A 19291-nucleotide genomic window follows, 5' to 3' on the forward strand; every position below is an offset into this window, starting at 1 on the left:
GTCATCAAGACAGTCATGAGGTGGAGGAGGCAGGTAAAGACGATGGGAAGAAGCATGAAGAAAATTAGTCCTTTAGAGACAGATCAACAACTCTGAGCCCGGAGAGGATGTTCAAAGTCCAGAGTTACAGGAAATTCTACAGCTTTGGCCATAAAAGATGCTTTTTTATAACTACATATCTAAGTCCCACAGCCTGGGGCCCAGCCTAGTCATGGGTGTTGTTTTAGACTTTTCTTTCTCCCTCCTTCTCTGCGCCCTGTAATTCCTGATGCCACAGCAGCTGAGGCACAACCAGAGTGCAGGTGATCTCCTGACTGGTGGTAGAAGGGGGATGAGGGAAAAGGAGCTGGCTCCTTTCACTGGAGGGAATTAAAAATCTGCTTCGTGCTTTTCCTTTGCCACAGCTTTTACAAGAAGTCATAACACTCATGGCAACAGTGTTGAGTTAGGTTAAGTTTGACTAAAATATTGTGAAGTATATACTGTGAAATACATTAGTAAAATACATGACATTGTGTATAAAGAATATGCTACTTGTAGTTTTACTAAGAGTTTTTCTACACTTTCTTCATCAGAATAGAGGACCTATTCAGCATCGGTCCAAACACTGGGGAATGTGTCCTGGATGAATGACAAAGCACTTTTGCCCAAACTGGGGAATTAAGACTTTGGCAACAACCTCCTCAGATATTGATCATGACTGATATGAAGTTGAGGCCTGTCCAGAGACTGGAAGGACTCACTGAGTATGAACTTTTCCAGACTATGTGCTGAGGATTCCCAGAAATATTCAGAGAGCAATCAGTAGGTGGCTTTCTTCCTCTTGATCACAGGGAGCTATGGACCATCAGAATGAGGCTTTAAATGCAAATGTGATCTCACTGGCACCCTCTTCCCAAGAAAAAAGGCAATGAACACTTTGGAAAACTACATAAAAACATAATTTAAAAAACATCTATAATTCCATTATCAGAAATAACCCTTATCAATTATTTTAGCATGCTTCTTTAACAGCTTTTTTCCTGGTATTTTCTTCCTTTAAAGCTACATTTTAGGCTTATCACTTTTTATCCCCTTACCCCAATTTAATTCATAGCATTCATCAGTACTTGACATACTACATATTTGTATATTGCCTATCCCTCCCATATAAACCCTATAAAGACGAGAATTAGCTTTGTTCACTACTGTATCTTTGAGGCCTAGAAAAAGGTCTGGTAAATAGGAGATGCTCATATTCACTGAAAATACTGGGAGAAAAGGGGGACAGAAACTGTCTACTTATTAAGGATCTTCCAAACAGATATCATAATACTTCTTAGCATAGCCAGCTGACCAACAGGGAATAAGAGAAACCAGTTTTAAGGCTCACAAATAATAACCAAGAACAGGTATCTAACCAGAGAATCCTGGGAAAAGGAAGAAAATTTTTTTCTCTGTGACCCATTCACAAGCCATCAGATAATCCAGTTTAAACTCATAGAAAACTTTTAAGAGATACTCATGAATAATCTGAGGTGTTGGTCATTAACAAAGAATCCATTTTCTCAAACTAGTCTCCAAATCATTCACTCACTCACTCACTCACTGACCCACTCATCCACTCACATTTACTAAGCATCAAGGCTAGGTACTAGGGATTTGGAGGAGAATAAGACACAACACCTACCTTCAAGGAAATATGTATACGACTGCTACACAATAAGTATTAAAGTTCAAAGAGAGTAAAAGAAAAGCAACAGCTAGGTTTATGTCAAAGAGGCCAAGAAGACTTTCCAAAAGGGTTTTACTTTCTTTTACTTGTGGACAGAAGGAGGTGGGAGAAGAGAGAGACATATACACACTATACACAAATATACAAATACACACGTGCTCATGCACACACATTTTCCCATGGAAAACATAAGTGGCCTTGAAGAGACAGTCATGGCCTATGGTTTGCGGAAACAGAAAATTAGAGAAAAAACATGAAAGAAGGCTGAGGCTAAGAATAATAAAACATATGAACATCTGCATGCTTAGCCTGAGGCACTGCCTGTAAAAATGAAGACCTACTTGGCATTTTACTACCGGTAGAGTCAAAGATGCTCTGGGGAGACCACAAGTTCCCCTCTAAATCCTCAGGATGCTATAAAGCTTTAATTAAGAGTTGGAAAGATTCTGCATTTCCTCAGTTAGGAGTTAGTACAATATTCCATGCGAAAAGTCTTCTGACACCAGAACTAATCTCATCTATAATGAAGTGGAAAAAGAACTTTTACAAGACAAAATAAAGTATATGTAGAAACTGAGTAACCTGCATTTGCTTTCTTTAGTATTCTTTTAGTCTGCAACAGGTCTACTCACAAGGAGTAAATGCTAAAAAGACCCCACTGTGAGTCAAAATATTAAAAATATCTGATGTCCTTTTAGTGCTATCATAATCACTAAATTTTAGAAGTAGGAGTCATTTATCATTTAATTTTTAAGAACAAAACTTTACCCTCAGGTTTTTAGTTTATTTTGAAAGCTTGTATTTTTCCTGTTCTGTGGGATTAATCTTTTCTTTTTTCTGGCTAAACACTTTATTTCTTGATGAAAAAGAAGAGGGATATAGGAGTGTGAGTAAAGAAGGCATAAGTCCTGTTTGTGACCTTGGGTGTGTAATGCCACCTCTCTGAGTCTCAGTGGTTTCCAGATGCTGGGATTTTATTTTTAGTAAACTAAATAAATACATTAAAAACCAACATACATAGAGACAACAATAACATACACAGATTTGCTTAACTTAAAAAGAACTAAAAAGAAAAAAGAGTCCATCTTTCATTTCACAAACAAAAGGATTTAAAAACTAAAAAGAAGAGAAAAACATCTTAGACTGGAAAGAATCCTTTCCAGGAAAAGAGAGTTGGCAACAATTTTGATTCTCCTTCTCTCTCTCATCCCTATTTGACTTGGAACTAACAAAGAGTATATTACAAGTAACATTAGTCAGGATTTAGAAACCATTAAACTAAAAAGTAGTAGTAATAATAGTAATAGCAGCTATCATTTACTGTGATAGGTACCATAATAAATACTTTAACACACATTATCTCATTTAATCTACCCAACAAACCCATGAAGTATAATTATTAACCTCATTTCATTGTTTAGGAAACGGAGACTAAGAAAACCTAAGGAATTAGCAATTTTATCTAAGTTCAGGCTGTTGGCTTCAAGCACCCATGTCCTAATGATGACAATCCCTCTCTAGATTGTTTATGGTTCCATTCAACTCAAAATCTTTTGATAATGTAGCAGATTTGAGACAAATCATTTATTCATTTCTTCAGCACTCAACTGATGAGACTCTGCTATGTCCCTGAAGGTCTGGGGTGGCAAACCAGGAATATAACTTAGAATGACTCCCAAATCTCTGGTTGGGCAACTGAGTAGACGGTAAATACTATTAATACACCTGTGACACATTAAGTAAAAGACCATTAAATATATATATACATATAATATAAATATAATATAGATAATATATTAAACATTATATTAACTAATAAAAATAATACATAAATAAAAAAATTATACACACACATATGTGTGGAACATAGGGCTAGTACTTAGATTTGTGGTTAGTAATATGATCAAATGTTAAGAAATACAATTCTAGCAGTCATGTAGATGACAGATTGGCAGGTAAAGAGAATGAAGGCAATTTAGTATCACAGTCCAGATAAAATCAAATGAGGGTCCAAACAAAACTGAGTATAAGGAAGAATAATCAGGGTCTATTTGGGGGTAAAACAACAGGACTTGGAAATTTACTGGAGGTGAAGAATGGCGGAGAAGTTTAAGATGACTGGCTAATAATATCATTAATATAGAAAGTAGAAATACTAATACTTTATTTAAAGGAGAGATTAATTGGAAAAGATGATTATTTCAATTTTAAGCCCTGTTGAGCTTGGTACCTAAGGGGAAATATCCAGCAAGGAACTTGAAGGTAGTGGAGGTTCAAGGGAGATTTCAACACTGAAAGACTAAATCTAGAAGTCATTAGGAAACAGGCTGTAGTTGAAGGCAAAGAACTGGACCTCACCACCATAAAAAGTGTGTACTGTGAGAAGAGCAGAAGCACTAGGCGAACACATAACTAAATAGATAGCCTCCACTTGTCAGTTTTTTCTCCAGGACACTGAGATTATTCTCTTGCTCCTGTTCTGAATAAAAGGAGACATCTGTCCCAGATACCTCCTGGGAGCAAGCTGTCCTGAGGGAACAGAGACCAGGGCAACAGGAATAATCTTCTAGTTCATATTAGATCAGAAGTTCTCAAGGTGTGGTCCACGGACCCCAGAGGTCCCCAAGACCTCTTTCAGGAGATCTGAAAGGTCAAAACTATTTTCAGAATATTAAGATGTTCTTTATATTTCTTAACATGCTGATATTTGCAACAATGTAGATAAAACTGCTAATGTCTGAGAATCAAGGCAGTAGCACCAAACAGGTTTGTAACCAGTGTATTTTTCACCATCACAAACTTGCAGGGGATAAAAAAGACCATTCGTGCTTAAAAATGTCCTTGATGAATTGATAAAAATTATTAGTTTTAATAAATCATGATCCTCAGGTACACATCTTTTTTTTTTTTTTTTTAAGATTTATTTACTTGAGAGAGAGGGAGAGGGAACCCAAATGGGAAGAGCAGAAGGAGAGGGAGAGAGAATCTCAAGCAGTTTGCGCTGAGCATGGAGCCCAACTCAGGGCTCGATTTCATGACCCTGAGGATCACAATCTGAGCTGAAACCAACAGTCGGATCCTTAACTGACTGAGCCACCCAGGCACCCCTAGGTACATATCTTTTTAAAATTCTGAGTAACAAAATGGGAAATACACACAAAGCACTTCTGCTGAGTAGCAAAGTACTGATAATTATCTGGAGGAAAAGCATTTGCATGATGGTGTACGAAACAAGTTGAACTAGCGGCTTTTTTCATGGAATGCCCTTTTTACTTGAAAGAAATAACAGATAAACAATGGTTATTCAGATTTGGATATCTGGCAACATTTCCTCCAAAACAAACAGTGAGGCTGTCACCTTCAGGAAAACAACTGATAGTATATGTTGCAGGTGATAAAAATTCAAGCTTTCAAGTAAAAATTAGAATCTTGGAAAGCTGTATCTGCCCCATAATCTTAACATTATACCAATACTTAAAGACTCTGATAAGATAGATGGTGATATTAATATAATTTTAAAAGTATTTACAATGAAACGTGTCAGCATTGGAAGATATGCATAACTCAGTGAACCAATATTTCCCAAATAATCAAGGCAAATTACAAAATCATACATAGGTAAAAAATTCATTCAAAGTGCTAGAAAAACCAATGGATTTTAATGTAAAAAGCATGAAAAGGTCACTGATATGGTTTCAAGTACCACACTGCAACTAATTTTAAAGAAACTAAAATATGGGGCGCCTGGGTGCTCAGTTGTTAAGCGTCTGCCTTTGGCTCAGGTCATGATCCCAGGGTCCTGGGATCGAGCCCCTGCTTGGGCTCCATGCTCAGTGGGGAGCCTGCTTCTCCCTCTCCCTCTCCCCCCCCCGGCTTGTGTTCCCTCTCTCTCTCTCTCTGTCAAATAAATAAATAAAATCTTAAAAAAAAAAAAGAAAAGAAGCAAAAATATGTTGAAATTTGGTATAGTATCAAAGAAGAATATCCACAATTACCTAAAAAGGTTATTGAAATATCCCTCCTTTTTCCAGCTACTTATCTGTGTGAGAGCAGATCTTTTTCATTTCACATTCTTCAAGCAAAACAATACAGTGCAGCAGACTGAATGCAGAAGTAGATATGAGAATCCAGCTATCTTCTGTTAAGGCACACATTTAAAAGAGCTTTGCAAAAATGTATGAACAATGCTACTCTTGTCACAATTTTTTTTGTTTGTTTGGAGTTATTTTTCTTAAAGAAATATGGTATTTATGTAATGGGTTTATTATTATTGCTTTTAAATTAATTAAAAAATTTTTAGTTTCTCAGTATCAATTCCTAATATGGTAAATACTGATAGATATAACCCATATAAAAAAAGTCCTTTGAGGGTCTTCATTAATTTTTAAAAGTGTAAAGAGGTCCTCAGACCAAAAAGCTACTATATTTGATGATTTCCAAAGTTACTGCTTATGATTGTTTCAAATAACCCACTTCTTTCCTAATTATTTTTTTTGTTGTTGAAAGAAGAGCACCGAAGTCTGGAATTATCTCCACCAACCCCCAAGAGTCTTTCATGGATCTTCTACAAGTTTCTTACTAAAATGCTTTAATTTTTTAACATTTTTCATCTGATTATATTCCCTATGCTCCCAGTACCCTTTATCGAATTTTGGGTTCCCAAGGGTTTCTTTTCTTTTTTTTTTTTTTTCACTTACGTAGTAGATAAATAAAGAGGCAGGATAATACAGAGGAAAACAATGGGTATGCATTGAGAAGCAAACAGATAAGTGGCTCTGGGGCTTAGCTTTTCCTTTCAAGTATTAGGAAATCAGGCTTGATAATAGTTTTCAAATCTGAAATAAAATTCCAATATATGAAATAAATAAATGGGATTTAAAAAATTAACTCTAAAATCATTTTAAGATCTATTTATTTATTTGAAAGAGAGAGAGCTGGGGAGAGGGGCAAAGGGAGAGGGAGAGAGAGGATCCTCTAGCAGACTCCCTGTTGAACGTGGAGCCCAACACAGGGCTTGATCCCAGGACCTGAGATCATAACCTGATCTGAAACCAAGAGCCAGCTGCCCAACTGACTGAGCCACCAAGGCACCCCAATTCTAAAATCATTTTAAGTTCAAATTTATATCATTTACTTATCACAGTGACAGTGAAAACAAAGAAGCAATTTTGACTGACACAAATGTTTAAAGTCAGGAGTTGAACTTATTTCTGCAGTTGGTTTTGGTTGATCTGTTTGAAAAACAATTCACCCAAAGAAGTAATTAAATACATTTTTAAACAAGAGTCTTGCAATCTGAATAGTTTAAAGTAATTTTTATCCAGAGGTCTGCACAAACACCACTTAACCTGACAGTACTTTAAAGCACCAATGCACTACAATGTTAATATGGTTTGTAATATTTATGAATGCATATATTTAATTAAATTGCAGTTTTTAAAAATTCAAAGACACTTAAAAAATATGAAACAATAATTTGCCAACTCTCTAAAGACCTCTCTGGAAGCTAGTTTTGCGAAAAATAATACCAAAACTCAGGCTCATAGCATGTGTAAGATTCTTTCCAGCTCTAACAAAGGCAGCAATGTTAAATTTGACAGAAAAAAAAATCTGTGGCATCACCTTACTACCATTTTTATATTGTCAGGATTGGATGAGAAGATAAGGCATTTTCCTCATCCTTAAAATGAGAACGAATAGCACCTGTCTCTATAACCATTGTAAAGATTAAATGAGGAAAATGCAAAAACGAAGTTTGGATGACCTTATGTGTGTGGCTTAAAAAAAAGAGAAAGAAAAGAAAAAGAAAGTTCAGACCTCTGGTATTTCTGAGTCTGTGGAAGGTCTGTGTAACTCGGCCCAAGACACAACTAATATGTAGCCCAACCAACTCAACAGAGTTTTTTGGGGGGGTGCCTGGGTGGCTCAGTTGGTTGAGTGACTGACTCTTGGTTTTGGTTCAGATCATGATCTCAGGGTTGTGAGACGAGCCCCACATGGGGCTCTGCGCTCACTGGGAGGTCTGCTTGAAGATTCTCTCCCTCTGCCCCTCCCCCCACTCGTGCATGCACATGCACACTTCCTCTCTCTCAAATAAACAAATCTTTTTAAAAAAAGTTTTTGGTTATAAGATTCTCATTCAAATCAAGACGTAAGCTAAATGGCAGACTAGGAAGATTCAGATTCTCATTTGTATGTAAGGATGGTTCAACATATGAAAATCAATCAATATAATACACCCCATTAACAGAATAAAGGAAAAAAACCCACATGATCCTCTTAATTGATGCAGAAAAAGCACCTGACAAAATTCAACATATTTTTATGATAAAAACACTTGGCAAGCTAGAAAAAAGAAGAAACTACTTCAACATAGTAAAGGCCATATATGAAAAGCCAAGGGAACATCCTATTCAATGGTGAGAGATTGAAATTTTTTTCTCTGAACTCAGTAAAAAGACAAGGATGCTCACTTTCACCACTTCATCACAGAAGTCCTAGCCAGAGCAACTAGGCAAGGAAAAAAAAGGCATCCAAAATGGAAAGAAAGAAGTAAAATTATCTCTTGCATACAACATGATCTCACATGTAGAAAACTGTAAAATTCCACAAAAAACCTGTTTAAATGAATTTAGCAAAGTAGCAGGATACAAAATCAATGCACAAAAATCAGTAGCATGTCTATATCCTAACAATGAACAATCTGAAAAGGAAATTAAGATAACAATTTCATTTACAATAGCATGAAAAAGAATAAAATACTAAGGAATTAACCAAGGAAGGCATGTATGCTGGCAACTATAAAACATTCTGAAATAAATTAAAGAAGATAGAATTAAATGGAAAGACAGCCCACTTCATGGACTGGAAAATGTTAAGATGTTAATACTAACCAAAGCAATTTACATGTTCAAAGCAATCCTTATCAAAATCTCAATGACATTTTTTTGCAGAAATAGAAAATTCATACTAAAATTCATATGGAATCCCAAGGGAACCTGAACAGCCAAAACAATCTTGAAAAAGAGTAACAAAGTTACGGGTATCAAACTCACTGATTTCAAAACTTACTACAAAGTTACAGTAACCAGTGTGGTACTGGCATTAAGACAGACAATTACACCAGTGGAATAGAAGAGAGAGTCTAGAAATAAACCCTTGCGTATATAGTCAAGTGATCTTCTACAAGGGTGCCAAGACCACTCAATGGGGAAAGGTCAAGTCCTCACAACAAATGGAGCTGGGAAAACTGAAAACCCACTCTAAAAGAATGAAGTCAGACTCTAACCTTACCTCACAAACAAATACAAAAATTAACTCAAAATGCATCAAAGACCTAAATGTAAGACCTAAAGCTATAAAACTCTTAGGAAGAAGAAAACATGGGGAAAACCCTGATGACACTGGATTTAGCTATACTTTCTTGGAATGACACTAAACATATAGACAAACACAGAAAAAGATAACCCGGATTTGTGATGGTTGCACAACAATATGACTGTACTTAATACTATATACTTAAAAATAGCTAAAATAGTTAATGTTATGTATATCTTAACACAATGTTAAAAAATACCCACTTTCAGGACAAAATTATTAAACAGTCCCCCACCCCCCATTCCCATCCTATAAGCTCTGTGAGGAGAGTAATGATTCATCAATTTATTCAGTAATATTATATGCCCGGGCATGGTTTAAGGTTCTTGGGATACACCAATGAATACAAAGATCCAAATTCCCTGGAATTAAAAATCTAGTGGCATGAAGAGGAGAAAGATGACAGAAAAACAAAGTAATTTATATAGTATGCTGGAAAGCAGTAAGCCATAATGAAAGGAGAATAGAAAATAGTAAGGGAGGATTGCTGAGCTAGGCCGCAGTCTTGTAAATGTTAAACAGGATGGCTGCAATATGCCCCACTGACAAGGTGACATATGGCAAAGATTTGTTAAAGGTAGTGTAGATCATCATGTGGATATATGGACGAAGATCATCCCAGGAATAGGGAACAGCTAAAGGCAAAGGGCCTAAGAAACTGGCCTGCTGTTTGAACAACAGCAAGATCAGCATGGCTGGAACAGAGTGAGTAAAGGCAATTAATGATAAGGGATATTGTTAGGAAGGTTTAGGCCATCGCATATCTTTTGCTGGATATAATCTGAAGGTAGAGCCAGTAAGATTTCTTGGCAGATTAGGGGTAGAGTAAGAGAAGAAGAACCAAGGTTTTAGGTCTTGGCAACTAATGATGAAATTACCATGAACTGAGATGGGGCAAGCTGCAAGAGAAGCAAGTTGGGAGCAGAAGACTAGGTGTTTGGTGTTAGACATGTTGTGTTACCTCTATCTGTCAGATATTCAAGTAGAGGTTATCAGTAGGTAGTTAGATATATGAGTTTAGAGTTCAGGAAAAAAGATGTGGCTAGAGATCTAAATCAGCATATATACAGTATGTGAAGCCAGGAAATCAGATAAGATCCCTAAGGAAATACAGATAGAGAGGAAAAGAGGTCCAGAGTCTAAGACCTAGAGCAATACAATATAAAGGAGTTGGGGGAAAGAGGAAGAATAAGCAAAGGTCTCAAGACAGAAGGAATGACCAAAGCAGTGGAAAACCAGAGACCTCATCTGAATGTGGGTGCATCTATTACTCTTTTTTAACCTTGTGAAATGGTCTCATCTCTCCGTGTTTTGATTTTCCGTATCTGTACAATAAACATAACACCAAAATGAGACCAAGTATGGGAAAATGGTTAGCACATGCAGTGCTGTAACTATGCAAGAGTGCAATAAATGGTATCTATTATGATGATGATTAACAACAATAAATGTTGTTTCCCTCCCAGGTTATTATAGTCATTTATTCTAACACTCTACAGAAAACTAGTTAGGAACTGTAACTGAAAGAGAAGACCAACAAAGGCAACAGAAACCCACAATAAGACTGTAATCTACCACATTAGCCTTAACCTCATGATTCCTCTATCTATAAATAAGTTTTATCAAAATATGTTTTTCCTTGGAAGGTCCAATGTCCATCTACTGATGAATGAATAGAGAACATATGGTATATACATACAACAGAATATTACTCAGCCATAAAAAATAATGACATCTTGCCATCTGCAATGACATGGACAGAGCTACAGTGTATCATGCCGAGTGAAATAAGTCAGTCAGAGACAGGCAAATACCTTATGATTTCACTTGTATGTGGAATTTAAGGGAAAAAAAACCCAGAACATGTGGGAAGGGAGAAAAGAAAAAAAGGAGAGAGGGAAACAAACATAAGTGACTCTTGATGATGAAGGGAGGGGAGTTAGGGGATGGGCTAGACGAGGGATGGGGATTAAGGAGGGCACTTGTTGTGATAAGCACTGGGTATTGTTTGCAAGTGGTGAATCACTGAATTCTACTCCAGAACCCAATATTGCACTGTATGTTGACTAACAAAATTAAAAAATATATATATCTGTTTTTCCTTGAACGTGCCCTGCCTCCATGCCTTGCTTATGTTGTTCTTTTTGCTTTATATACTCTTTCTATATCTACTTACTAAAATCCTAGCTCATTCTTTCAAGGCATACCACAAAAGCTACCTTCTGCTTTGAAACCATTCATGACTTACCCTAAATGAAGGTGATCTCCCTTTCCTCTAAATTTTTGCAGCTTTAATGAACTTCCATGGCACTTACCATTTCAGTCAAGAGTTAATTACAGTTGGCCCTTGAACAACATGGGGTTGAAGTGTGTGTATTCACTTATATGCATATTTTTCTCAATAAATGCAACACAGTACTGTCAATGTATTTTCCTTATGATCTGCTCGATAATGTTTTCTCTAGCTTACTTTATTGTAAGAATACATATAACATACAAAATATGTGTTAACTGACTATTTACATTATTGGTAAGGCTGCCAGTCAACAGTAGGATGTTAGTAAAGGTTCTGGGGAGTAAAACGTTATATGCAGATTTGCAACTGCATGTGGGGGGAGAGTCAGCATCCCTAACCCCCATATTGTTCAAGGGTTACCTGTATAAATATATTAACTTTTCATTTTATTTTCTTAGGTTATCCTTTCTAATCATACAATATCCTTAGCTATATATATATATTTTTAAAGATTTTATTTATTTATTTGACAGAGATAGAGACAGCCAGCGAGAGAGGGAACACAAGCAGGGGGAGTGGGAGAGGAAGAAGCAGGCTCATAGCGGAGGAGCCTGATGTGGGGCTCAATCCCATAACGCCGGGATCACGCCCTGAGCCGAAGGCAGACGCTTAACCACTGTGCCACCCAAGCGCCCCTCCTTAGCTATATATTAATTCATCAGCTCAATAATGAGTGTCTAAAAAAAGCACATGTATTTTAAAAATATATTAATTTAACCACTGTTACTACAATAAGCCATTTAGAAATCTTATTTGCTGTTATTCTAAGTTTTGGTTTAAATCAATAATCAGCACTACATTAAATCTTGTTTTCTACCTACCTGCTTTTTATATTCAGTTCTTTGTTGTTACTCATATTGGAAGTTAAATTTCCACCTGAAAACAACGCATACTGCTAAATCTCATCTTGTTATAACTTGTCCAATACCAGAAATCTAAATTGTGAAGGCATTTCTACTACTCTTTCTCTACGCTCATAATCCTCAACTTGTCACATCAGCAAATTTGTGTACTGAATAACTCAACCTATTTTCATCTGGAAAAATAGGGAATCCTGTATCAACATGATACTTGAGGTATTCACATGTCTGAGTCCACTTCCCTCTAATTCCCTGCTCTCCTTCACAATAGTTGGTCTGTTATATTTTTAAATGAATAGTGAAAAAGTTGCAGAAGCTTTTAGACTCTGCCAGACTTTGGTTTGAATCTTGGCTTCACCTGGTTCTAATCTAATAAATATATAACGTTGATCAAGTTACTTAAAGTTCTGGGACTCAGTTTCCTGATCTTTAAAATGGTAATATTACTTACAAGGATAAATAGAAAATTAGCTGCCATAAATAAAGCATGAAGACTGAATGCTAGAGTAACATTTTGATTTTCTCTGTATTATTAAAAGATCTTATCCACTATTTATAAAACTATTATCATTACCTACTGGAAGCAATTTTTAAGTTTAGGCCAAGATCTCTAAGAGTCATTGCTGACTTTGAAACTTCCAAACACTGCCTTTTATCAAGGAAAAAAAATTTATTGGTTTTATTGGCTAGAGTAGTCTAGTAAGTTTTTTTCTTTTTAATGAAGTATAGTTGACACGTAATGTTACATTAGTTTCAGGTGTACAACAGTGATTTGACAAGTTTATACATTATGCTATGCTCGCCATGAGCACAGCTACCATCTGTCCCCATACAATGGTATTTTATACCACTGATAGATTTCCTATGCTGTACCTTTCATTCCCATGACTTATTCATTCCATAACTGGAAGCCTATCTCCCACTCCCTTCTAGTAAGATCTTTAACATGAATAATAAATGATATAAATAAATGATAAGAAAAGTAGAAAGTGATATGCCAACACTTGCCATCATTATTACTGGTTGATTACAATTGGCTATAACTACGCAATAATTTTACAGCCTTATGTAAGTAAATAGGACAAATATATTTGGAGACCAGAAAAAGAAGCTTAAAAAGGGTAATATTTACTGGTCAAAGAAATCAATCAATTATTTCCTTACCTGAATCACTTGCTGCAACAACAACTGTTCCACCAGGAGCAAAAGGATCATTGTGCTTCACTGTTTCTACCTAAACAAATTACACAAAATCATGACTAAGAGAGGCAGTATTTTATAGCTGAAACCTTATGGGCACACCAAAGAAAAGATTCTTTACAAACTCTTAATTAAGAAATACAAGGCATTAGGAATAAATGTTTCCCCTTACTGATTTGCAATCTTATTAAATTAAAATGACACACATCATTTTCTAATCTTTTATTGGGTAATATATTATCCATTCAAAATGGTACATGAAACACATATGGTTTAACAGGTAACTATCAAATGAACTTCTACGTAATCACCTTCCAAGAAACTGCCAACACCTGTGCCCCTCTCCAAACACAATTTCATCCCTTAACTGTAGAGGTAATTATTACCCTGACTTTGGTGGCATTAATCTCTTTTCTTTTCTTCTTAATTTTTCTACTGGTATAGATACACACTATTTTAACTTTTTATATTGAAGTAATTTTAGATTTCTAGAACAGTTGTAAAGATAATACAGAGAGTTCCCATATATCCTTCATCCAGGTTCCTCTTATGTTAGCACCTCATATAATCATGGTACATCTATTAAAACTAAGGAATTAACACTGGTACAAAACTATAAACTATACACTTTATTTGGATTTCACCAGTTTTTCCATTAAGGTCCTTCTCCTATTCCAGGATGACATGCTGCACTTAGGATGCATACTATTCTAACTCTTAAATATCCTAGTACTTAATATCAGAAAATGCTAGATTTATTTTCTAGTTATCTAAAAATAATTCTAGCATTCTGCCCATCAGAGGAACATACACATGTACTCCTGAGGAAGACGGGGGTGGGGGAGGAGAGGGAGGAAAAAAGGTGGAGAGGGAGGGGGGAGCTCTGCTAAAAAGATTCTGCCACTTTCAATAATAAGCCATGTAAGAATATGGACCAAGTGGCAAGGGTGAGTGGCTACAGAGTGACGACTTTACCAGAAGCCAGAGATTCCTGCTACAGAACTGTTTTCCTAACTTATTTTGGTTTTTAATCATAGACAAACAAATTATATATCTAGGAAAAAAGTGAAACTTCTCTTTCTGGCCTCAGGTCCTTGTTTAGAGGCCAATGAAAACCTCAGCAGACAGATGAAAGGGGCATGAAAAGGGTTTGGGAACATTTATCTCCATTGACTCATGGTTATCAATGTCATCTGTAATATAATCTCTATTTCTAATCATTAAGAAATTGGTTATTACAATTGAAGGCCAAAGGATATCACAGAGCTCAACTGATACATTTCCAAATAAAACAAATGTATTTGAAAAGAGAAAAGTATTGCTAACCAGGGTTTGTAGTACATGCTCTCTTTATAAAAAGAGAACCCAGTGATGCCAGGGTGGTTGTTGATTAAGCATCTGTCTTCAGCTCAGGTCATGATCCCAGGGTCTTGGGATAAAGCCCCACATTGGGCTTCCTGCTCAGTGGGGAGCCTGCTTCTCTCTCTGCCCCTCACCCCGCCCCCCAGCTTGCGCTCTCTCTCTAGTTCTTGGTCTAAAATAAATAAATAAAATCTTAAAAAAAAAAAAAGGCGAGAGAACCCATTTAAACTACTATCAGAAAGAAGTAATTAATACTAATGAAGTTTTTAGAACTGAAAATGATAGTACTTATTTTAACTGATGCCAATGATAGTACTATAAAACTAGCATAATGCCTTATATTCTGATTATATTTGCTGAATAAATAAAGAGCAATCAAAGAAAAACATTAAGGTGGTCTGTATAACCAGGTAACTTTGCATGGTTCTTAATATAATAGTCAAAATACCAATGTGAGAGATAGTCACGGACATAAGTCACCACTTATTGCTTCCTCTCTTGATTTTCAGGGGAAAAACAACCTAACAGGTCTGATTTTTAACAAAGGGTTATAGATTTTATTTGCCATCAAAGAGAGAAACAGAAAAAGCAGGCCTACATGAGTGTCAGGTTTAATTTCTATTCCTTCCTCATAATACACTGTGCCACCACCTAAAAGACCATTGAGACAGCAATGGGAACAGGACGGAGTGCCTGGCTTATGAAGGAATAAGAGGCCATTAAACTCTATGTTATGTTCAGTTTCATAATTAGGCAATTTAGTACACACAAGTAATTTTCATAACTACAATTCAGATGGTATTTTATAGAATTAATGTTCCAAAATCTTCCTACAGGGTCACCAAATTTATCACTGAAATTCTCTCTTCTGTATCAGTCATCTGCCCCCCACTTTGACTGTATGACTTAGAACCGACACAATGCTACCATACACTAGCTAGGAGAGTAAGAAATGGCAGTTGTTTTGTTTTGCTTTGGTTCTTAAAATTATGTCCCTTGGAGAGCAGAGACTAGCCTTGAGGGAATAGGAAAGACCTTTGGGGGAGAGGTTCAGACCTAGAAACATAATCAAAGGCCTGTTTGAAAAGAAGGAAGATCACAAAACACAAGGGCTCTGTAGCTAGGAAGAATTAAGTTTAAATCTTGGACTATAGGGGTAAAGACCTTAGATTTTGGTCAGATAGAACAAGGTTTGAATTCAGTTCTACCACTTACTAACTTACTATCACTTAACCTTTTAAAGCCTCATTTACTTTATCTTAAAAATGAGGGTGGTAACATGAGCTTCATAGGAATAGTGTGAAGATTAAATGGGTAACACATGAACAGAGCTTAGCACCGTGCCTGGTACATGGAAGAGATGAGGTAAAAAAAAAAAGCTAATATTATATTGCCAATTTGGTTCTTTGCTTTGTTTTTTATGGAGAAATCAAGAGCAGTCAGCAAGGGCAATATTGCTTTCACAAACTTGGGAGGAAAGAGAAAAAGTAAATAGAACAAATGGTGGAAATTTTTCATCAGGAGAGAGGAACAGGAGAAACTTGTTTTATTTTTAAATTAGGAAGAGCTGCTTTGGTTTTCTTGCTCTTTACTGATAAGAGTGGAGAATAAGAGACTAGAATAAGGTAAGAGGGGAAAAAATTCAGGTTGCAGCCAATTTTAGAAGAATTTGGCAAATGGGTCCACACTGCAAACTAAGTGTTATAGGAAAACACAGTATCCAGTAGCCTGTGGAAACCACAAATATTCAGTTACGGAGGCACTTGCTCACTTTTACATCAATGGAAAATACCAGCTGTTGGCCAAATTGCTCTTTACTGAGTACAGTAAGAAAGCAATTAAAGAATATCAGAATGTATTTACTTTAAAAGAATCAATTACTCTTCTAAGGGAGTATTCTTAATCTAAGAGAATTAAAAGACAAAATTTTTGCTTCAAATGCCCGTCAATCCATTTTCTTTTCTGGGTGAAACATGCTGCTTAAAAAAATAAGCCTCCAAATAAAAAATAAAAACAAACAAAACCATTCCAAAACCATTCATAATTATTGAAGTTGGGTAATGGATACATGAAGGTTTATTTTTTTTTAAGTTTTTATTTATTTATTTGTCCAAGAGAGAGAGCGCGTCCAAGCAGGGGGAACAGCAGGCAGAACAGGCAGAGGGAGAAGCAAGCTCTCCACTGAGCAGAGAGCCCGATGTGGGACTCAATCCCAGGACCCCAGGATCATGACCTGAGCTGAAGGCAGTCGCTTAACCAACTGAGCCACCCAGGCATCCCTACATGGAGGTTTCTTAAAATATTTCATTATATTACTCTATTTTGGGTATGCTTAACTATCCATAATATATTTTTTTTTCACGCCTCCAGATGATAAAGCACTTAGCTGTATGACCTTGGTTACTTCCCAGTCCCAGTGTCCTTATTGTTAAAATAGGGCTACCAACACCTACTTTGCAAGGGTGTGAAGATTACAGAAGAGGGTCTGACATTTAGTAGGAATTTGTATTTCTCCACAAGACCAACATGTGTTATAAAATATATATAAAATATGTCTATAATATAAATGATTTTATCTTTCTAAAACATCAGTGCTATTTTTAGGTTGATTTTCATTATTTCAATAATGTATACCACACATTTCTGAAAAGCTTTATTTAAGACTGGTTAATGGATTTCAAATCATTTATTTTACATATCCCCAATGGGATATTATTTGATCCTTATTAAGGATGGACTTGATTTTTAGATGAAATAAGTTATTCCAGCCAATTACAGGGGGTGATAAAGCTGTAAATGCCAGTCTGAACCAAAAACTAGATGGACTGGATGAGATTGACATTTTTACATAGCCCATCAGAAGTAATCTAAAAGAGGACCCTCTCATCATTGTATATTTCAAGAAACTCACTCAGGATGTTTGTTATCCATTTAACAGTTTTTAACCTTCCCACTTACCGATGTATTACTGCTATTGCTGGCTGCACTGAAAGGGTCAGTACTTGAAGTGGCAAAAGGGTCAGCAGAAGACTGCTTGAAGAAACAGTCAGATGCAAATGGATCTGAACCTTTGAAAGGATCACCTCCAAATGGATCTAAGAAAATACAGCACATATATGAAAGACTAAAAACAACTACACTAAATTTCCTATCACCCGAAGGTATGATAACTGCCTTAATTAAAAGACATTTTGAACTTCTGCAGAATCTAAATTAGGTACTTGGCGTTAGGATTATTGATCATAAAAAAATATAGACAGTTGCACCTAAAATAGCTTTAATTAATATTCTTCTTCCTACTTGCTCATCATTCACCCAAAGCAACTCAATAATTCCAATACTTATTACACAAAGATTACTTGTATGCTAGGTTTAAATAATTCCTCTAAGCTGGTGATTCTAATTTTAGGGGATGAGGAATCACACATTCCTTTGTGATTTTGTTAAAAGATAGTCTTTCACCTAATAAACTTATTTGGAACATATTTGGGAAGCATAACAAATGGTGCACAAGATTTGCTTTATTCTAATGTAAAATCCCAGGGAAAGAATATCTTATAAAGCCTGACATTTAGTAATTCTTTAAGATGTTTCCTTTTCTCCCTTTCATATGCTGTAATCTTAGGAAAACAAAATGTTCTAAATTCTAAACACTGTAGTAGCATAGATCGCTGTAGTCATCTAATCCTTGGCTAACAAGGAGAAATCAGTCTAAGTACTACTAAAAGTATCAAAATATAAACACTTATGTCATTTAAAAAAATAATAAAGCAAACGGTTCATTAACCAAATTCACAAGAGTCTACCACTTTCTCTCTGACAATGCCAGGCACATACAACATTTTAGTGGGGCTTATATCAGTTTAAAAACTGAATAAAAAGGAAGTCCACTTCCTATAACTACCTTACTTTGATCTCTCATTTCTAAATACAACATAAGTTTATAATTAAGCAGAGTTAAATTACAGCTAAGTTGGACCTCAATGATATACGTACCAATTTTTCCAAAAGGATCATCCTTGAAAGGATCACCTATGGTAAAATAAATAAGAAGTCACAATAACAATATTTACTGTTGTGACACCATTACTTAAAAGTAACTTTAAACAGAAGCAAAGTTTCTTAAAGCGAAGTCTGTTTCATTAGCTCTACCTCAAAGTAGATAAAACACTAAATGCCATGCATCTTTAGGAAACATTTAAAATAATAAAGAGTACCATGATAATAATAATAATGAACCATGAGAGATTATGGACTCCGGGAAACAAACTGAGGGTTTTAGAGGGGCGGTGTGTGGCGGGATGGGTTCGCCTGGTGATGGGTATTAAGGAGGGCACGTATTGCAAGGAGCACTGGGTGTTATATGCAAACAATGAATCATGGAACATTACATCAAAAACTAATGATGTACTGTATGGTGACTAACATAACACAATAAAAAAAAAATAAAGATGAATTGGGTGACTTCAAAAAAAAAAGAAA

At 35.8% G+C, this 19291-nt stretch overlaps 1 protein-coding gene across 1 annotated transcript in view; it reads right to left on the bottom strand.

Annotated features, from left to right (window-relative positions):
* The window catches only part of EPS15 (epidermal growth factor receptor pathway substrate 15), a 137864-nt gene that overhangs the window by 10151 nt on the left and 108422 nt on the right, over positions 1–19291 (bottom strand). The window contains exons 19-21 of the mRNA XM_034652457.1: positions 18806–18841; positions 17768–17904; positions 13412–13481 (exon numbers count right to left, since the gene is read on the bottom strand). Coding sequence (XP_034508348.1) covers positions 13412–13481; positions 17768–17904; positions 18806–18841 — 243 coding nt within the window. The remainder of the gene's footprint in view (positions 1–13411; positions 13482–17767; positions 17905–18805; positions 18842–19291) is intronic.

This window comes from Ailuropoda melanoleuca, chromosome 2 (genome assembly GCF_002007445.2).
Source record: "Ailuropoda melanoleuca isolate Jingjing chromosome 2, ASM200744v2, whole genome shotgun sequence".
Taxonomy (NCBI): Eukaryota; Metazoa; Chordata; class Mammalia; order Carnivora; family Ursidae; genus Ailuropoda; species Ailuropoda melanoleuca.